Source organism: Eschrichtius robustus, chromosome 11 (genome assembly GCF_028021215.1).
Source record: "Eschrichtius robustus isolate mEscRob2 chromosome 11, mEscRob2.pri, whole genome shotgun sequence".
Taxonomy (NCBI): Eukaryota; Metazoa; Chordata; class Mammalia; order Artiodactyla; family Eschrichtiidae; genus Eschrichtius; species Eschrichtius robustus.
This window is the reverse complement of record NC_090834.1, coordinates 60,311,063-60,327,778: the sequence shown is the minus strand read 5'-3', so window position 1 is coordinate 60,327,778 and position 16,716 is coordinate 60,311,063. Positions and strand designations below refer to the sequence as shown.

Genomic DNA, 16,716 nt, shown 5'->3' with positions numbered 1-16,716 from the left:
CAGCCTGTGTCCAGGTACCTGTCAGGTTGCTCAAGCCATCCTGACTCAGCCAAGGGGTCAGAAATCCTAGCATCCAGCCAGCTCTGCCCCAGTTTGTGCGTGTCTATGGGTCTCTCATAAGCCTCCTGGGGCCTCACCCCTTGGCCAGCTGCTTGTCCTTAGAGGTTCCTGAAGGCTCGTCTTCCCCCCTCCCCACCCTAGGTCTTCTACACCAACTGCAGCTGCGTGGTAGGGGGCGGCCCTGTGCCAGCAGGCTCCTGCGACTCAGCCTGCAGCCACCTGGTGCTGCCCTTCATGATCCTGGTCAGCCTGGGTGCAGCACTGGCTAGTGTCACCCACACACCCTCCTTCATGCTCATCCTAAGGTGAAAGCAGGGGCGTGCTGGAACCAGTGGATACAAAGAGGTTCTTGGTCCAAGATCTTTCTGGCTGTTGTCCTGAGGGTGCCTGCTGGGACTGACAAATTGTCACCTGAGGCCATAAGAGGACCTCAGAGCAGGATAATTCCAAATTTTCGTTATGCTGGGATTACTTTATTCCCCATCTGTTTTCTAGAAAATTAGAAGGGGGATGGAGCCCCTTACAATATTAGAAGGCATGTAGATCCATAAAACAGGCTGGCTGCAAGAGCAAAAGCAGAGGAGTCAGATGCCCCAGCAGGCAGGCTGATTAAGAGAAGTTCACGCAGGCAGTGTATGGCACAAATTCCAACCCTTGACAGCCATCAGCCGTGGGGTCTTGGCCAAGTCACTCAACCTGTCTAAATATCTGTCAGTTTCCTTACCTGTAAAATGGGCCTAATGCTATACCTACCATATGGGGGGGGACGTGGGGAGCGCAGTACAGAATAACTGAGCCGTAGTAAGCACTCCACAAATGCCAGCTGCTGGGATTACTTAGGAAGAGGAGCCAGTGATTGCCAGGGCACCCCAGGCTGAGACATCATAGTGATCAGGGAAGTTAAATGGCGTGTCTGGCTGCCCAGCTCCAGGTTTTGCCAAGTGTAGGAGGAAGGGGAGAATTTGGTGGGACCAGGGGGTGGGGAGAGAGGGGTGTCTGTGACCGGCAACACAGGGAGGTCAGCACAGGGCCCTGATGGTCAGCGGGTATAGCCGGGACCTGGCTCTGCAGGTTGAAGGGAGTGTGGGGCCTGAGCCCCGCTCCCCAAGAACCTCAGACTGGGGGCAGGCTGGTGCTGGGTGGTGGGAGAGAAGGGGATGGTGAGAGCCCCTTGAAGGCTGGAACCCTCTCAATCCTCATGTCACCCTGTCCCTGCTTGTTAGGGGAGTGAAGAAAGAAGACAAGACTCTGGCTGTGGGGATCCAGTTCATGCTCCTGAGAGTTTTGGGTAAAGAATGTGCTGGGGACCACTGGTCCAAGGCCTGGGGGGCACAGGGATGAGTGGGGCCCGGTCCCTGACCTTAGGGTTCACTGGCCCACAGGGTCACAGACCCGACCTAGGTACCCTGGAGGTGGGTGCGCAAGCAGCTAAACAGCCCATCAGGGAGACTGCATCCAATACCAGGGTAAGGGGTGGGCTTGAAGGCTGAAGACTTAATGGGCCAAGAGGCCCTCGGTGCCTCAGAGCCCTGAAGAGTTATATATGCCAGGGAGTGGGCAGGGGAGGTACCGGGGTGCTGGGTTCCATTGTCCCCTGAACACCTTCTCCAGCCTGGATGCCCAGCCCCGTGATCCACGGCAGTGCCATTGACACCACCTGTGTGTACTGGGCCCAGAGTTGTGGGCGTCGGGCCGTCTGCCACTACTATGACCACGACCTGCTTCGAAACCGGTAAGACCGGGGGTAGGGGCTACCAGGGGGCTGTGAGAAAGCTTCTAGAAACACTCTTGGGGTCCCAGGCAAGCCACCAGCAGGGAGGGGAGGTCCACTGGCGTCCACCTGCAAGGTGACCGGTGCTCTATGCAGTGCTGGTCTCACCAGTCCTGCAAGCTAGACCTTGTCTCCCCCTTTGATGGATGAGGAAAGTGAGATTTAAGTGAGTGGCCCAAAGTCACACAGCTGATAACTGGCAAAGCTGGGCCTGACCAGTCTGTGCTGGCTGAGTGAGGGGAGAATCAGGGGAGCGGCCCAGCTGTGAGAGAAACAGGGAGTTGGGGTGGGTTAGGAAGATGGCTCTATCTAGGACATAGGAGACCTAGGATGCAGGCCCTGCTCTGCCTCCCTCATGGCGAGACCTGCCTTTTTTGGGACTTAATCTTCCCATCCATACAATGGGGAGCCCAAAGGAACCTGAAGGCAGAGAGGCTGCAGGCCCTGGAATGGATGGACAGCTGGGGGGGCGGGGAGGGACTTACTAGCAGAGCTGGGAGCAGAGAGCTGTTCGCTTCCAGCTCTGAGGAGTGCATGGTTCCAGGAGGGCTTCCTAGAGGAGGAAAAGTCAAGAAGAGTCTTGGTGAATTAGACAAACAGGAGAGGGAATCCTCCTTTTCTTGTGGCAAGTGATGTGATCCAGAGTTGCACCTGTCAGGCCCCCTGAGCCCTTAGAGAGACCCAGAGGGAGGCAGGGCCAGCCCAGGCCATGAGGCAGTCAGCACAGGGCAGGGAGAATGCCCAGGCTTCTTTGGAGCCTTTTCCCCCTTCCAAGGAAGGACCCCCATGGGGGTCAATTCTAGGGGTTCCCAGCCAAGGCCATGGTGACAGGGTCTACTGCCCTGGGGCTGGAGGCCTATCCCCGCCTCAACATCTCCAACTACATAATGGGTGATGATTGCTGACGCCACTCTGCTTCCAGCCCAAGCACATCCAAGCCCTGAACGGGGAGGTCCTGAGTTCAAGGGTCACTTGCTCTTTCCCAGGTTCATCGGCCTCCAGTTCTTCTTCAAGACAGGCTCGCTGGCCTGTTTTGCCTTGATTTTGGCCATCCTAAGGCAGCAGGACAAAGAGGAGGGGACCAAGGCGACCATACCCAACTCTGGCCTACAGCAGCAGCTGTTAGCGTCAGGGGCAAAGAAGGAGCCTGAGGAATCCAGAGTGTGAGCTGTCCCAGGGCCCCCGTTCTGGCCAGGACTGGCAGCCACGGCGAGTACCTCCTCTGGGCCCTTTGCCTGAGATTGGGGGTTGGGAGCCTTGTTTTCCAATTATGAGTCCTCCACTAACTTGCTGTGTGGCTTTGAGCAAGCCACTGACCCTTTCTGGGCTTTTGTTTGCTCACCTGAACCAAAGAGGTACTTGCGGGTTTGTTGTGTTGGCCACTTCTGAAGCTTGAGGGTCTTCCCCCTCTTCTCCCCCAGCCACACGGGCTGACCTGAAACCAGGCTTTCCTGGGTGGAAGGACTGCATATCTTTCCCCCAGGGCCCGAGGATAGAGAAGTGGACGATAGTAGGCCAGGCTGCCCTGCGTACTGGGTCCTGGCCCTGCTCTGCTGCTCACCTGGAACACCCTCTCTGAGCCTCAGCCTCCCAGCCTCCATCTCTGTCAGGTGGAAATGAACTTGTCAGCTTTCAGGCCCCTTCAGCTGCGACCATCTGTGTGGCCAGGACAGACTCAGGTCTCCTCCCCAGCCCCGCTCAGCCTGGACTTGGGGCCAGTACAGCCTCTGTTGAGAAGTGTCCATTTGGCGCCCCCTGGAGGCAGAGCCCTGAGCTTTGGGGAGACGCCCTGGGGAGGGAACTGGTCCCACTCACGACATCCGGGCTAGGCAGGGCCTTCAGGAAACCTGGTGTGAGGGCCCCAGGGGCCTTGGCTGTACAGGGAGACTCACTCTCTGGAGTCAGGAAATCCCAGCCCTTGCCCTCAGGCAGCCACAGTCTGGGCGAGGCCTATTCTCTGCCTGGTGGAGACGGGGACCCAGGTCCCAAAGACCAAACACACTCAGCATAGACTCACTGGTACCCATGCATTGCCAAGATTTCACACATTTGACCTGGGCCCACCAAAGCCACTTTTTGACTTTTGTGACTAGTAGAATCCCAATTTCACCATTTCCTCCCAGGTGCCTGATTCTGTGTCACCTGGGGTTGTGTAGACAATGTCTGGTTCTGTGACACCCACATTTTGGGGTAACATCTGGTTCTCTGTGATGCCTGGGTTGGCGTAAGAATCTGTTCTTTGTGATGCCCAGGCTTGTGATCTGGAAGCAATAATGCGTGGCTCTGTGTAATAAGTGGGTCTATGGGATGCTTGGGTCTGAACAGACAAGGTCTTGTCTGTGTCAGGCCCTGTCTTGCCTTGTCTTGTTTTATGGCTAGTCTTATCTGGCCTGATTATCTCCCTGGGACGGGGAGAGAGTTTCCCAATCTGCTTCCAGCCCAATCTGGTTGCTTGGGAGGCAAGAGACAGGGAGTCATCAGCAGGAGCTTCCCAAATCCGTGTCCAGCCCTGTGCTGTGGGCCAGGGGAGAAGCTGGGACTCTGGGGGCAGACGTGGCTCTGGCCCTCTGCTCAGCTCTCGGTGGCAGGGCTTTGAGGCTATGCCACATGAAAGAAGAGGGAAACAAAAGTTCTAATTCCCATTTTTGTTCTGCTGGTTGATACCTTTAAATGTCTAACAAATATCTGAGCCTGAATTTATCAGTGCCAAGAGTTTCAGAGTCTCTTCCAACAAGAAGAGGCTGTTTGTATGTCCATCTTCCTCCTCCTTCCCTCTCATTTCCCAGGTTTTGCAGAAATAATCTGGAATTATAGATATAGCTTATTATTCAATTTGTTCTTGCATAATGTGTCTCTGTTACAAAAATCCTTTCTTCCAAACTGTATTAAGGTCTGCAATAACCAGATTATTTCCAGTTATTTAGATTTAAGTTTTACTGGATTCATTGCTCACCGTTATTTCTTGTATATTACATCTTCCCCTACCTGTATATCCCAGTCTAATTTTTGTTCAGCTCGACTACTTCCTCTAGTAATGGTTTCAGAAGGGGAATAAGGTCACAAGGCTTTCCAAGTCCTCACCTGTCCAAACGGTCATTCAGGTTTTACAGAAGAGGAGATGGTTCAGGAAGAATAAGCAACTTGCCCAAGATCACACAAAGTAAATGCCAGAGCCAGGATTAGATCTAGATTTTGTGGGAACTGACGCTTATACAATTTGGGGAGTCCTCTTTAAGAAAAAGAACACAAAATTAGGGAAGAAGGTGAATATTTACTTAGAATGAAAAAAGAAGTCAAAACAAATACATCTCACAATTCAGAAAAATAGCATAAGATTTTTTACTAACTGCTGTGCGTACCTCCAAAATTTTCCCCCTAATGGTTGGAAATATTTTCTAAAGACTAGCTTCTGGTTCTATACATTTCAAACCTGTTTCTCCTCTATTGCCCATATACTTCCAGGGCCAGGCAGGAGAAAACACTTTCATGTCACAAGATGACCTCTGGATATGACACCTTGATGTCACAATGCCAAATGAGTTGGACTGTGGGTAGGATGATTCCTAGAAGCCATTCTCTGTACAGAGGTAGCTAGCAATGATTTATCTATTCATAGAGGTGACTGAGAACCACATAACTATATCCCAATGAATCCAAATTAAATTGATCCCCAACTCCACTCCCCCTTAGCCATATTCCAGAAATGCCCATGCCAACTGCTTCACATAAAGGGAAACTGGGACACAAGGAAACTTGGAGTGGAAAGAACTAGCAATCTTGACCCATAGTGGTGAAAGTGTCTGCCTTTGCAAATTTCCTGAGAACTTGACAACAGGAACATATTGCTGAAGCCTCTCCCTGGGCCTGAGTAGAGGCCGTGGTGCTCAAGCAGCCATAGCTTCATGCTAGTCTACCTCTGGGTTGAGCTGAGATTCGAAGAAGACGAGGTGCTTGTGCTTAAAATCATCCAGGCTGGTCAGGGAGGAGACTCCAGGAGTAATCACAAGAGAGATGTGGGGCTGAGAGCCAGGGGTGGAACAGGTAAGGGCCAGCGACTTCCCAGGGATTCAGGGGGTCCAGGGAGCAGCCCTCTTCCCTGACATGGCCTCTGGCCAATGGGAAGCCGCAAGCAATTACACCTGTGAGCTCACTTTCTTCTCACCCTGTCCCTGAGAGTTGGAGGAGAGGCATTAAGTCTCCTACTAGATGCTATGGTGGTAAAATCCAGCGGAGAACAGGCCTGGAAGCAGAATGAAGATCCTGACACCTGGCCCGGAGCTCCTTTAGGCTGTAGACTCATGCTGCGAAGTTGCAGGGCAGGCAGATGCCAGGGGGCCAGGAGCCATGATTGGAGCACAAATAAACGAGGAGCAAGAACTGGGACTTCCCTGGTGGCACAGTGGTTGAGAATCCGCCTGCCAGTGCAGGGAACACGGGTTCAATCCCTGGTCCGGGAAGATCCCACGTGCCGCGGAGCAACTAAGCCCGTGCGCCACAACTACTGAGCCTGCGCTCTAGAGCCCGTGAGCCACAGCTACTGAGGCCGCATGCTGCAACTACTGAAGCCCACGCACCTAGAGCCCTGGGTAGAGGGAAGAGCACAGAGAAGCCACCGCAATGAGAAGCCCGCGCGCTGCAATGAAGTGTAGCCCCCGTTTGCCGCAACTAGAGAAAGACTGTGTGCAGCAACGAAGACCCAACACGGCCAAAATAAATAAATAAAATACATAAATAAATTAAAAAAAAAAAAAGAATCCGCCTGCCAAGGCAGGGGATACGGGTTCGAGCCCTGGTCCGGGAAGATCCCACGTGCCACGGAGCAACTAAGCCTGTGCTCCACAACTACTGAGCCCGCGTGCCACAACTACTGAAGCCCGCGTGCCACAACTACTGAAGCCCGCGTGCCTAGAGTCCGTGCTCCGCAACAAGAGAAGCTACTGCAATGAGAAGCCTGCACACCACAACGAAGAGTAGCCCCTGCTCACCGCAACTAGAGAAAGCCCGCATGCAGCAACGAAGACCCAACACAGCCAAAAATAAATAAATAAATTTATTAAAAACAAGAAAGAACCCACGGCACCCTTGCCATTCTTTAGACATGTTGAATTCTTTCCCCCTAACAAGCCCCTACATGTGCTCTTCCCTCTACCCAGTTGGCCTTCTTCACATCCCCACCCCATTGTTTGCCTCTCCATCCCGCTTCATGAAGTCCTGCCCAAACTTCCAGACCCAGCTCAAAGGCCACCACCTCCAGGGACGCAGCATGGTATAGGCAACGGGAGTGGGTGGCAACCACCTTAGGGAATCCAATAAAAGATATAGACTCTCCATTAAAAATGCACACAAACTTATACACAATTGTGCCTCTGAGTTCAGAGGTTGGGGACCATCTGAAGCCTGGCTGTAGACCTCCAGTGGAGTGGAGTAAAAAGAACAGAGTTTTAGAGTCAGTCAGATTTGGGTTCAAATCTAGACTCTGCCACTGATTCATGGTGTGACCCCAAACAAGATTTTTAACTTCTTTGTCTCTCAGTTTCTTCACCTGTAAAGTGAGGTTGATCATTCCTGTCTCCCAGAAGGTATGAAGACAAAATAATGATAACATACTCATTCACAGGCAGTGTACCTAATGATCAATATTTGTAAGTTTCCTTCCCCTTCCCCTGTTCCTGAAAGGAGCACATGGGGGTGGAGGTGGGAGTGGGCAGTAAGGACAGGGAGAAGGCACCCCTGAGGGGAGGCACCACCCTCGCTCTGCCCTGCCCTGGCTGCAGCTCTGCTTGTCCCCTAATCTCTCTGCCACTGTCAGCCAGGGCTCAGCCTGCCCAGTCTTATCTCCCCCCACAGCCAGCCTGGGACAGCTTTTCTCAGCCAGATTTACATTTTTATTGATTTTCTTTCTCCCTTCCAGAGCAGTCCCTTCCTTCTGTTTCCCCTTTTGCTATAAAATGGGCTAATCCTGGAAGCAGCAGTTCTGGTGCTGGCCAAGAAGTGATGGTTCAAGGATAGATTCATTCACCATTCATTCATTTATTTATTCAAACACCCAAGCAACCAACAAATCTCATGGCTGCTCTATGCCCCTGTGCTGGCATGGCTGGGGACACAGCCATGGGTCCAGTACAGGAAACTCCCAGTATAAGCAGACAAGCTGACAAATAGTAATAAAAGCATGATTAGTCATATAGGAGAGGGAAGAAGAGGAAGCCATGTATTCTTCCTGGGGTCACCATGGAAGGCTTTCCAGAAAAGGTTAAATCAGAGCTGGCCTTAAAGATTAGGCAGGAAATCCCCAGGTAGAAAACATGCAAATAGACATGAGAAACAATGGTATGAGCAAAGATAGGAAGGCACAAGAGAGCAGAGTGTGTCTGAGATATGGTACAAGAGCGATGTGGTTGGGATGTACTGCATGTGCAGGGCCATCAGGAGAGAGAGGAGAGCTGAGGCTGGATGTACCAGTGAGGACCAAGCCTTGAGTTCCAGCTGAAGGCTTTGGATGTCTTCCTGAGGGCAAAGAGGTGCCCTTGAAGCACTGACTGATGGATTATTCGATTGACTGGTTATTTCAAGCAGGGAGTGACATGACAAGATTTGTGTTTTAGAAAGGCTGCAGGCTGCACCCTGGGAGCTTTGAATGGAAAAGGGAAGCCGGAGTCCAAGAGCTCAGGCTGGAGGCTGGTGCTTAATCAAGAGAAGAAGTAGGAGACCTTGAACCAGGTCATCCTTGAAGTGGGGACATCTAAGATGAGTCTTGAAAGATGAGTAGGACCATACCAGGTGGAGAAGTTGGGAACAGTGTCCAGGGAGAAGAAACTACACAGATAAAAACTCAGCATACAGAGAGCTCCTGGCAAGCTTGGGAATTTTCCACTAGTTCGGCAGGGCTACAGTGTGGTCTAAGAGAAAGGTCATGGTGAAGGATGTAGCTGAAGAAATGGGTCAGGGCCCTCAGTTTCGCTCAGTATTCTCTGTCTCCTGAACCTAGACTCAAGTGGGAGAGAAGAGGGAGCACTGGCCACTGTGTGGAGCTGCCTCCCTTGAAGACTGAGAGAGGCTTTCCGTGATCACAGCACTACATTTTACGAAGTCCCTTCACACTTGATCCTCATGGCTTCCTGATGAGGAATGTAGAACAAGGACTACTGGCCCCATAGAGTGGATAAATAAACTGAAGCCTAGAAAACTACAGGAACTTGTCCAAGGTTGCTCAAGAGCTCAGGTATCCCCCTTTTAAAGCTCCAATGTTTTTTCTAATAAACTTACTTGTCCCTGAATCACATACACACAATAGATGTAGTAGCTACTAACTAATGTGATTGGAATGGAAAAAAAGCATACAAAAACACATCAGAGTAAGAGATCTCCTCCTGTCCTCAATTCCTCAGCCTTCACGCTGGAGCTGGAGACATTCCAGCTGAGAAAACCAGGTTCCCTCTGCTTTGGAATCCAATAGACATGAGGACAAATCCCAGCTCTGTCACTTTCCAGGTGTGGGAAGTCAACTGCATTCATCTCAGCCTTAATTTTCTCATCTGAAAAATGGGAGAAACAAACCCTATCTTTCATAGAGTTGTTATGAGGACTTAATGTGGTAATGTAAGACTATAGTAGTTAACTATTGCTGAGTAACAAATTACCCCAAAACTTAGCAGCTTAAAACAACAAATATTTATTATCTCACACAATTTCTGAGGATCAAGAACCCAGAATTGGGCTGAGAGATTCTGGCTCAGGATGTCTCATGAGGTTGCAGTCAAGTGTCAGCCAGGGATGCAGTCATCAGAAGGCTCAACTGGGGCTGGAGGATCCACTTCAAAGCTCCCTCTGTGGTTGCTGTCAGGCTTCCATTCTTTGCTGGCAGTTGGTAAAAAGTTTCAGTTCCTTTTTACACAAACTTCTCCACAAGACTGCTTATGACATGGTGGCTAACTTTCCCTAAATGAATGATCCAAGAAAGAGAATCTACCAAGATGGAAGCCACAGTATCTTTTATAATCTAACCTTGGAAGTGACAAACCTTTATTTTTACCATATTCTTTTGGTCACACAGACTAAGCTTGGTACAGTGTGGGGCAGGAACACAAAAGGGTGTGGATACCAGGAGGTGTGGATCTTTGGGAGCCATTTGGAAGCAGGCTACCACAAGTGTCCAGAACAGTGCCTGGCACCCAATAGGTACTTATTCATTAGTAGCTGCTATTATTCTCCCTGTGCTCACAGACTAGCTGGGAAGACAAGACTTGGACATGAAAAGAGAGAGCTTGGCAAAGTAGACTGCAACTTGAATTGGGCAATGCTCAATCACATGATGGAAGAGGGTCTGCAGGACAAAGGGGTGGAAATAAGGGAAGGCCGCCTGGCGGAGGTGGAGCTGAGAGGGGAAGCCAATTCAGCGAGGAGACAGAGGGTGAGTGTGGCACACACTATCTGTTGCCTTCCCGCAGCCAATCTCCTTTTCCTCTTTCCAGTAGCAAGGTGCCCAGCCACAAGGATGATCCAAGCCCTTCAAGGAAAAGCCTTCCTCTTTGCCAGTGAATAGTCTAAGAGTAGACATGTGACTTTATTTTGGTCAGTGAGATATAAGGGAATGGTCTTCTTGGAAAGCTCCCCTCTTGGATAAGAGTGGCATGAGAGAAGATCCTTTGTCTCCCATGCCCTTTCTTCCTGCTTGGGAGGACATGGTACTTGGTACCACATCAGCCATTTTGTGATCACAAGGGGAGTCTCTCTCAAGGCTTAGAATGGGAAAAACCTGGGTCATCAGAGACATAACCAGACATATTCCGGTTGAATAACCAGACCAACCCTGGCTCCACCTTCCTCTGGCTTCCTTGTTAAGGAAATAAAAGGTTAAACCATCAGGTTTTTTCTTACTTGCATTCTAACTGATTCAGTGAGCAAAGCATTCCAGTTCCCTCTGGGGTTTTTTCCTTTTCCGCAGGAAGGTAGAGTGAAACTGTGGAACAAGAAAGGGCCCTTGGCTGGGAGGCAGGAGTCCTTGGTCTAACCCCAGCTCTGCCTCTGAGTTGCTCTGTGATCTTGAGCAACTCCCTGCCCCTCTGGGCCTCCAATAATCATAGGTAATATTTATTGACTGCTTGCTGTGTGCCAAGCACTCTGCTAAGAGCTTCCCTTGCATTATCTCATTCAATCCTCACATCAACTCTGCTATGTCAATATTATTATTCTCCTTATTTTATAGATAAGGAGACTGAGGCCCAGAGATATGAGGCAATTTGCCCAAGGTTATATAGCAAGTTAGTGCTGGATCTCTGGATTCTGAATTCATGCTCATCTTTCTCTAAAGCCCAGGCTCCTGACCATAATGCTATACTGCTTGGTGGTAAAAGGATGTCTCTGGACAAAATGACCTCTAAGGGCCTTTCCAGCTCAAATATTCTTTGACTGGCTGTCCCATTTCTAGCTACATGATGAACAAACTAGCTTATCCTAGAGAAGAAAGAAATAAGGACTGTCTTTAGCCATCTGAAAAGCTGTCATATGAGTGGGAGATTAGACATACTCAGTGTAGCTCAGAGGACGTGAACTGGACAAGTGCGGGGTCACTACCGGGAGATAGAATGCAGCTTATATAAGGGAGAGCTTTCTAGCTTCCATTCAGCAGGGATAGGGGTATGCACAAAGGCAATGGCCCCCCTGTCATGACATTTACACAAGCCTGTGTTAGATAAACATTTGTCAGAAGTACTGCATTGAGTAGGAACAGGATTGAACAGCTTAAAACTTGTGGTAGGAATTAAAGAGGATAATATACTCTAGTACATTCTAATACTCCTAGCACCATAACTGATACAAATAGAGGGAGTCAATAAATTGCTCTTTCTTTTCCTTTTTGACACTGAGACTCTTGGATTTTAAGATTCTCTAATATGGATTTTTGGCCCTTTGGCTGTAATATGCCACAGTTCTATAATTTCAACACATTGTGATTCTGCCCTGCTAAGATGCTATGATTTTAATACTCTAACTTTCCATGATTGTGTGGCTCTGGAAGCTGAGCAGTCTATGATTTTGTAATTTAATAGTCTCTAGCTTTAACAATCCAAGATTCAATAAAGTGTCTCTCACCAGCTCTAGAAATATGAGGGAGTGGCTCTATGCTGTGCTTCACTGGCCTGGACACACATTGGGCTACCACCTCTGCTCATGTTATCATTCCACTGCCTCCCCCCACCCCAGCCTCATTCTCTCCATACCAAAAACCCCTCCTCCCTGATTCCTACCCCATCTTCACTCCACACCTACAAAGTAGGTATATTCACTCTCTATCTGCTGGTGATTTTTCATTAACTAGGAACCTTCTCTGTGTCCAGGCTTGTGCTTATTCCAAAAGGGATATAAGAGAATGAGAAGGTATGGTTGTAATTCTCAGGGGGCCTAGGATCTAAGGACTCAAGTCCCTTGCTTTTGTTTAAGTTCAACTCAAAGTTTCCTCTACTGGGAAACCTTCCTTGACTGACACTAAATATCTAGCACCAGTAACCTTAATCACAAATGTGAAGATCTGACTTCTTTGATTGATTATAGTGCACATTTTAATTTATCTGTTTATCATGTTTTCCAGATTATAACTGAGATTCCCTCATAAATTAAAAGCATGTCTCTTCAACCAAACTGAGAGCTTTGTAGAGGAAGACCATGTCTTCCCCATCAGACTGGAGGCTCCATGTAGACATGGTCCATACCTCCCTTATATAATACTTGAGCTAGAGTTAAAAGCAAAGTGATGTTTCTCCACCAGATTAATAAATACCCAATGGTAAGTTCATTTCTCTGCAATGGACTGAGGATTTTATAAAAGCAGAAGCTACATCTCGCCTTAATATGGGGAATCTCCAAAGGCCAAGGGCTGAGCTTCCACTCATGCTGGGGGCATCTCCTTGAGATCAAAGGGTCTAGGGTTCTCCCTTCTCTTTCTATTTCTTTAATCCTAGCTCAGGACTCTAGCCTGAAGAAGAGATATTTTCTCTAAATCAGATAGACAAATGAAAAAGAGAAGATTAAGAACTCAAGCCTCTCCCCCAACAAGTACAGACCCTTTCTTGCTCTATCCTGGGCCATCTCCTAAGAGCTGCCATCCCTCTGCCCAAACTGGGCCCCTCCCAGCCACTCGAGCAGCAAGTGAAGATGTCAGCACCTTGGACAGCGCCCAACCCATTACAGGACTTGTAGCCAGCGGAAGCCAAGCTCTCCAACTCCCTTAGCCTCTGGGTGATGAATTGCCTTGTTTCTCAATTTGATTAAAGCCCAGTAGATAACCAGAGCCCCTTGTTCCTTTCTCTTTTCTCTTCCTGATGAACATAATCAACTCCATCAGGCTGGGAATACTTGCTCTTAAATACTACCTACCCAGCCCCGGCCTAGGCGTGAATCAGGGACACACTGCCAAGACACTTGGAAGACTCACACGTTTTTTCCTGGATAATGGAGGTGGGAGAGGAAGCTCTCCCTGAGATGTATAGGGGCTGTGAATGGACGTGAAATGTGGTGTTTGGGTAAAGAAAATCCTGAACTGAAACTCAGGAAATTTGAAGCTTAGTTCTGAATAAGCTTTACCACTAATCTAGATATGATCTAGAGCAAGTGGCACACCCATTATGAGCCTGTTTTTCCATTTGTAAGATGAGGATGTTGGATTAGACAATCTCAAATGTTGTGTTCAGTGCTAAAATTCTATAGGAACATTTAAAACAGATAAGGAAAGAGATTTGCCCAAGGTCATACGGCAAGCTCATGGCAAATGTGGGTCTGAATTCATGGCTCCTGGTTTCTACTTCAGTGTTATTTCACTTGCACAGAACTTCCCCCTTAGTCCACGTCGCAGACTTTTTGCCTGGGGACAGAGCTGAAGAAGTTGAAGACAGGTGAGATAGAGTTCATTGGTGCCAACAAAAGGGAATAAAATTTTAAGATATGTGGAAATGCTGATCTCTATGCAGAGAGCATAGTAGAAATAACTAAGATTAGGGGGAAAGGACGACTTCATAGAGACAGAAATTCAACCCTAAACTCAGAGAAACCCTGGAAACGTTTTGTGACTTGCCCAAGGCCATCCAGCAAGGCAACTGTAGAATCCTCTTAAAGAGAAAGAGTGAACTCTTATCTTGATCAAGTGTTGGGTGGTGCCCATGTCAGAGAAGAGAAGAAAAAATATAAATCAGGAAGTGTGTATTAGGTACTAAAGTGTGCCCAGATCTGCACTAAACACCTTGGCAGGAACATACAGAATAAGACATGAATTCTGCTTTCTCCATCTTTGATGTGCTGCTTCTTCTACTTGGAATTACTTCCAATGCATCTATGTATGTCCAAGTACTGCTGTTCCATCAAGGCTCAAACCAAAATCTCCCCTGGTGGGAAAGCATCCATAACCGTATCCAGATGCCACTTCTCTCTCCTCTGAATCCCCAAAGCATTTTCTTTGTTCCTGTTTTATAGTACTCAGCATCGTCTGCCTTATCTGCTCCCATCCTCTCCCATAATGAGTGAAGAGAGAGAGAGCCTGCATTTTATTCAACTTTGAATCACTCAGAACACTCAACACAAGATTTGAAATGTAATAGAATCTCAGTAAGTATTGGATGTCTGAATAGATAGATGGATGGATGATGAATATAGATGTATGGGTGACTGGGAGAGAGAGTAGATGAAGGGATGGATGTGTGGATGGGTGAGTGGGTACATGGGTGGATGGTGGGTGAATGTATGGATGGACAGATAAGTACATGACCATATAGGTGGGAAGAAAATGGATAAATGGGCAACTGAGTTGGTAGGTAGGTGGGAAGATGGAAAGGTGAATGAGTACAAGAATGATTCTATGGACAGCTGAATGGAAGTGTATGTAGGTGGATAATGTGGTTGGTGAATGGATGGATTAATATATAGTTAGATAGTTGTGTGGGTGAATGAGTGGATGTATAATCACATCATTATATGGAAAGATAAATATCAGGATATGTAGAAAGAAGAATTATGGGAAACACGGAGATATTCCTAGTATCACAAAGATCATTTTCATGGAGACTTTCCATTGCTAATGTCAGAAAAATGACTATGGGGGTGAGCTGACTCTGTGCTTAAGCTGAGTCAAAAGTGTGCTAAGGTTGCAAAAGAGCTCAGCCTGGTATCGATGAAAGTCTAATATCACGATCAAAAAAGGTAGTGGTCCTGCCTTGACCTGAGCTGTTCACACTGCCCTGGAGCCTGTGTTCTGCTCTGTGCATCTGGAGGGATGATGACAGCCATGGCTTGTCCACATAGGAGATACAGCGAGGAGTAATCTGTAAAGCCTACCAAATGAGGAACTGGTGAAAGAACCAGGAGTGTTCAGCCTGGAGAAGAGAAAAGGCAGGGGTGATAATCATCATGGCTCAGGATCTGGCTGGCTATCCTGGGGCATGCCCTATGGCCCCAGAGGCAAATCTAGCTCCCAGAGGAAGTCACAAGGCTGAGGTCTCAGCCTCATGTGAGAAAGGCCATCATACAAGAGAAAGACTTTCTTGGGGTAGTGAGCTTCCCATCTCTGGGGCTGCACAAGTAGGATCTGGACATCTTCTATGAGAGAAGCTACAAAGTGGAGACTTGCTTGATGTGGAAAGTAAATAAGGGCAACTCTGAAATCTCTTCCCACCCCCAAATTAAAACATCTGTTCATCTCTTCAATCCTCAACAATTAGGTTCAGCTGTGCCCTGAGTTCATATTGGAATGTAGGGAATTTCCATCCAGAGCTGAGGGTTTGGAGAGATTTGGGAGACAGAAATGGGGTCTAAGGGGACCCTCAGCTTTCTGTGGAGGTGTGGGGTTGAGGAATGAAGAGAAACTGAAAATGTCCTTTCAGAGGCCCAAATGACAGAGGAGGGAGAGAGTCAGAGCCACTCAGAGCCAATCGTGGCCTAGATTCCCTGTAATTAATGAGCCTATGTCACTGACGTGTTGGATTCTGATCAACACTGTCTCCCCAACCCCGCCCAGCTCTCTGGTATGAGAAGATTAAATCAATTAGGAGGAGGAGGAGATCTGGCTGGCGCTGGTTGGGAACAGCAGATAATTCACTTACATAACAGAGTATTGAGGTTTGGACTTGGCCTTTGAGTAGTGGCAGTGGATCCCAGACCCCAGCTTTTGGGAAGAGACTTCAGGAGTCGGGAGTAAAGGCAGAGGGAAATAAAGGGGGTCCAGGGGAAGGGGGCAGCCATGACCCCAGGCGGAGGCCCATATTCCATCTTCTTGCTGAGAACAAATCCCCTGTTCTCTGGGCTGAGAGAGGGACAAATTGAAAAATCACTCTTCTTTCCCCCAAGTGTGGGGGTCCCAGCCACCAAGATTATTCATAAATGAAAATCTGACCAAGCCTCTCTCCTTAACCTGGCATTCGAGGCCCTGCAAACTTTCCTGGGGCATCTCCTGCCTCCAAGGGGTGCGGGTGGGTAGAGAGGCAACAAACACCTCCTGGTTTTCCCTCTGTGCCAGGTTCTAGCTAGGCACTGGAAGTACAGAGAGAAACAGACCTAGTTCCCTCATAAGCATGGCCTAGTGGGGGGACACATACCCACAACGCTGTGTGCCAAGTGGTAAAACAGAGGCCTGCATGGGCAGGACCCAGAAGGGTCACAAATAAGGGAGGCCTCCTGGGGCCAGTTCCAGAAGGCTCCCCAGGGAAGGCAGTCTCACTGAGCCTTAAAGGAAGGATGGATGAGTGGGAGTTCATTGGGCTGACCTGGTTGAGGGAGGGCCTTGGGTGGAGGGAACAGCATGTACAAAGGCATGGCAGTAAAACAGCTTGGCACACATTCAGGGAACTAGTTGATGTGGCTGGAGCTTAGAGCATGAGTTAGGAATGGGGGAAATGAGCAGGAGA

General features: G+C 48.7%; 1 protein-coding gene across 1 annotated transcript in view; it reads left to right on the top strand.

Annotated features, from left to right (window-relative positions):
* Positions 1-5,311, top strand: part of SLCO2B1 (solute carrier organic anion transporter family member 2B1) — a 34,865-nt gene extending 29,554 nt beyond the window's left edge. The window contains exons 8-11 of the mRNA XM_068555770.1: positions 202-365; positions 1,284-1,348; positions 1,672-1,792; positions 2,818-5,311. Of these exons, the coding sequence (XP_068411871.1) occupies positions 202-365; positions 1,284-1,348; positions 1,672-1,792; positions 2,818-2,998 (531 nt within the window). The 3' untranslated portion in view covers positions 2,999-5,311. The remainder of the gene's footprint in view (positions 1-201; positions 366-1,283; positions 1,349-1,671; positions 1,793-2,817) is intronic.
* Positions 5,312-16,716: the final 11,405 nt, after the last annotated feature.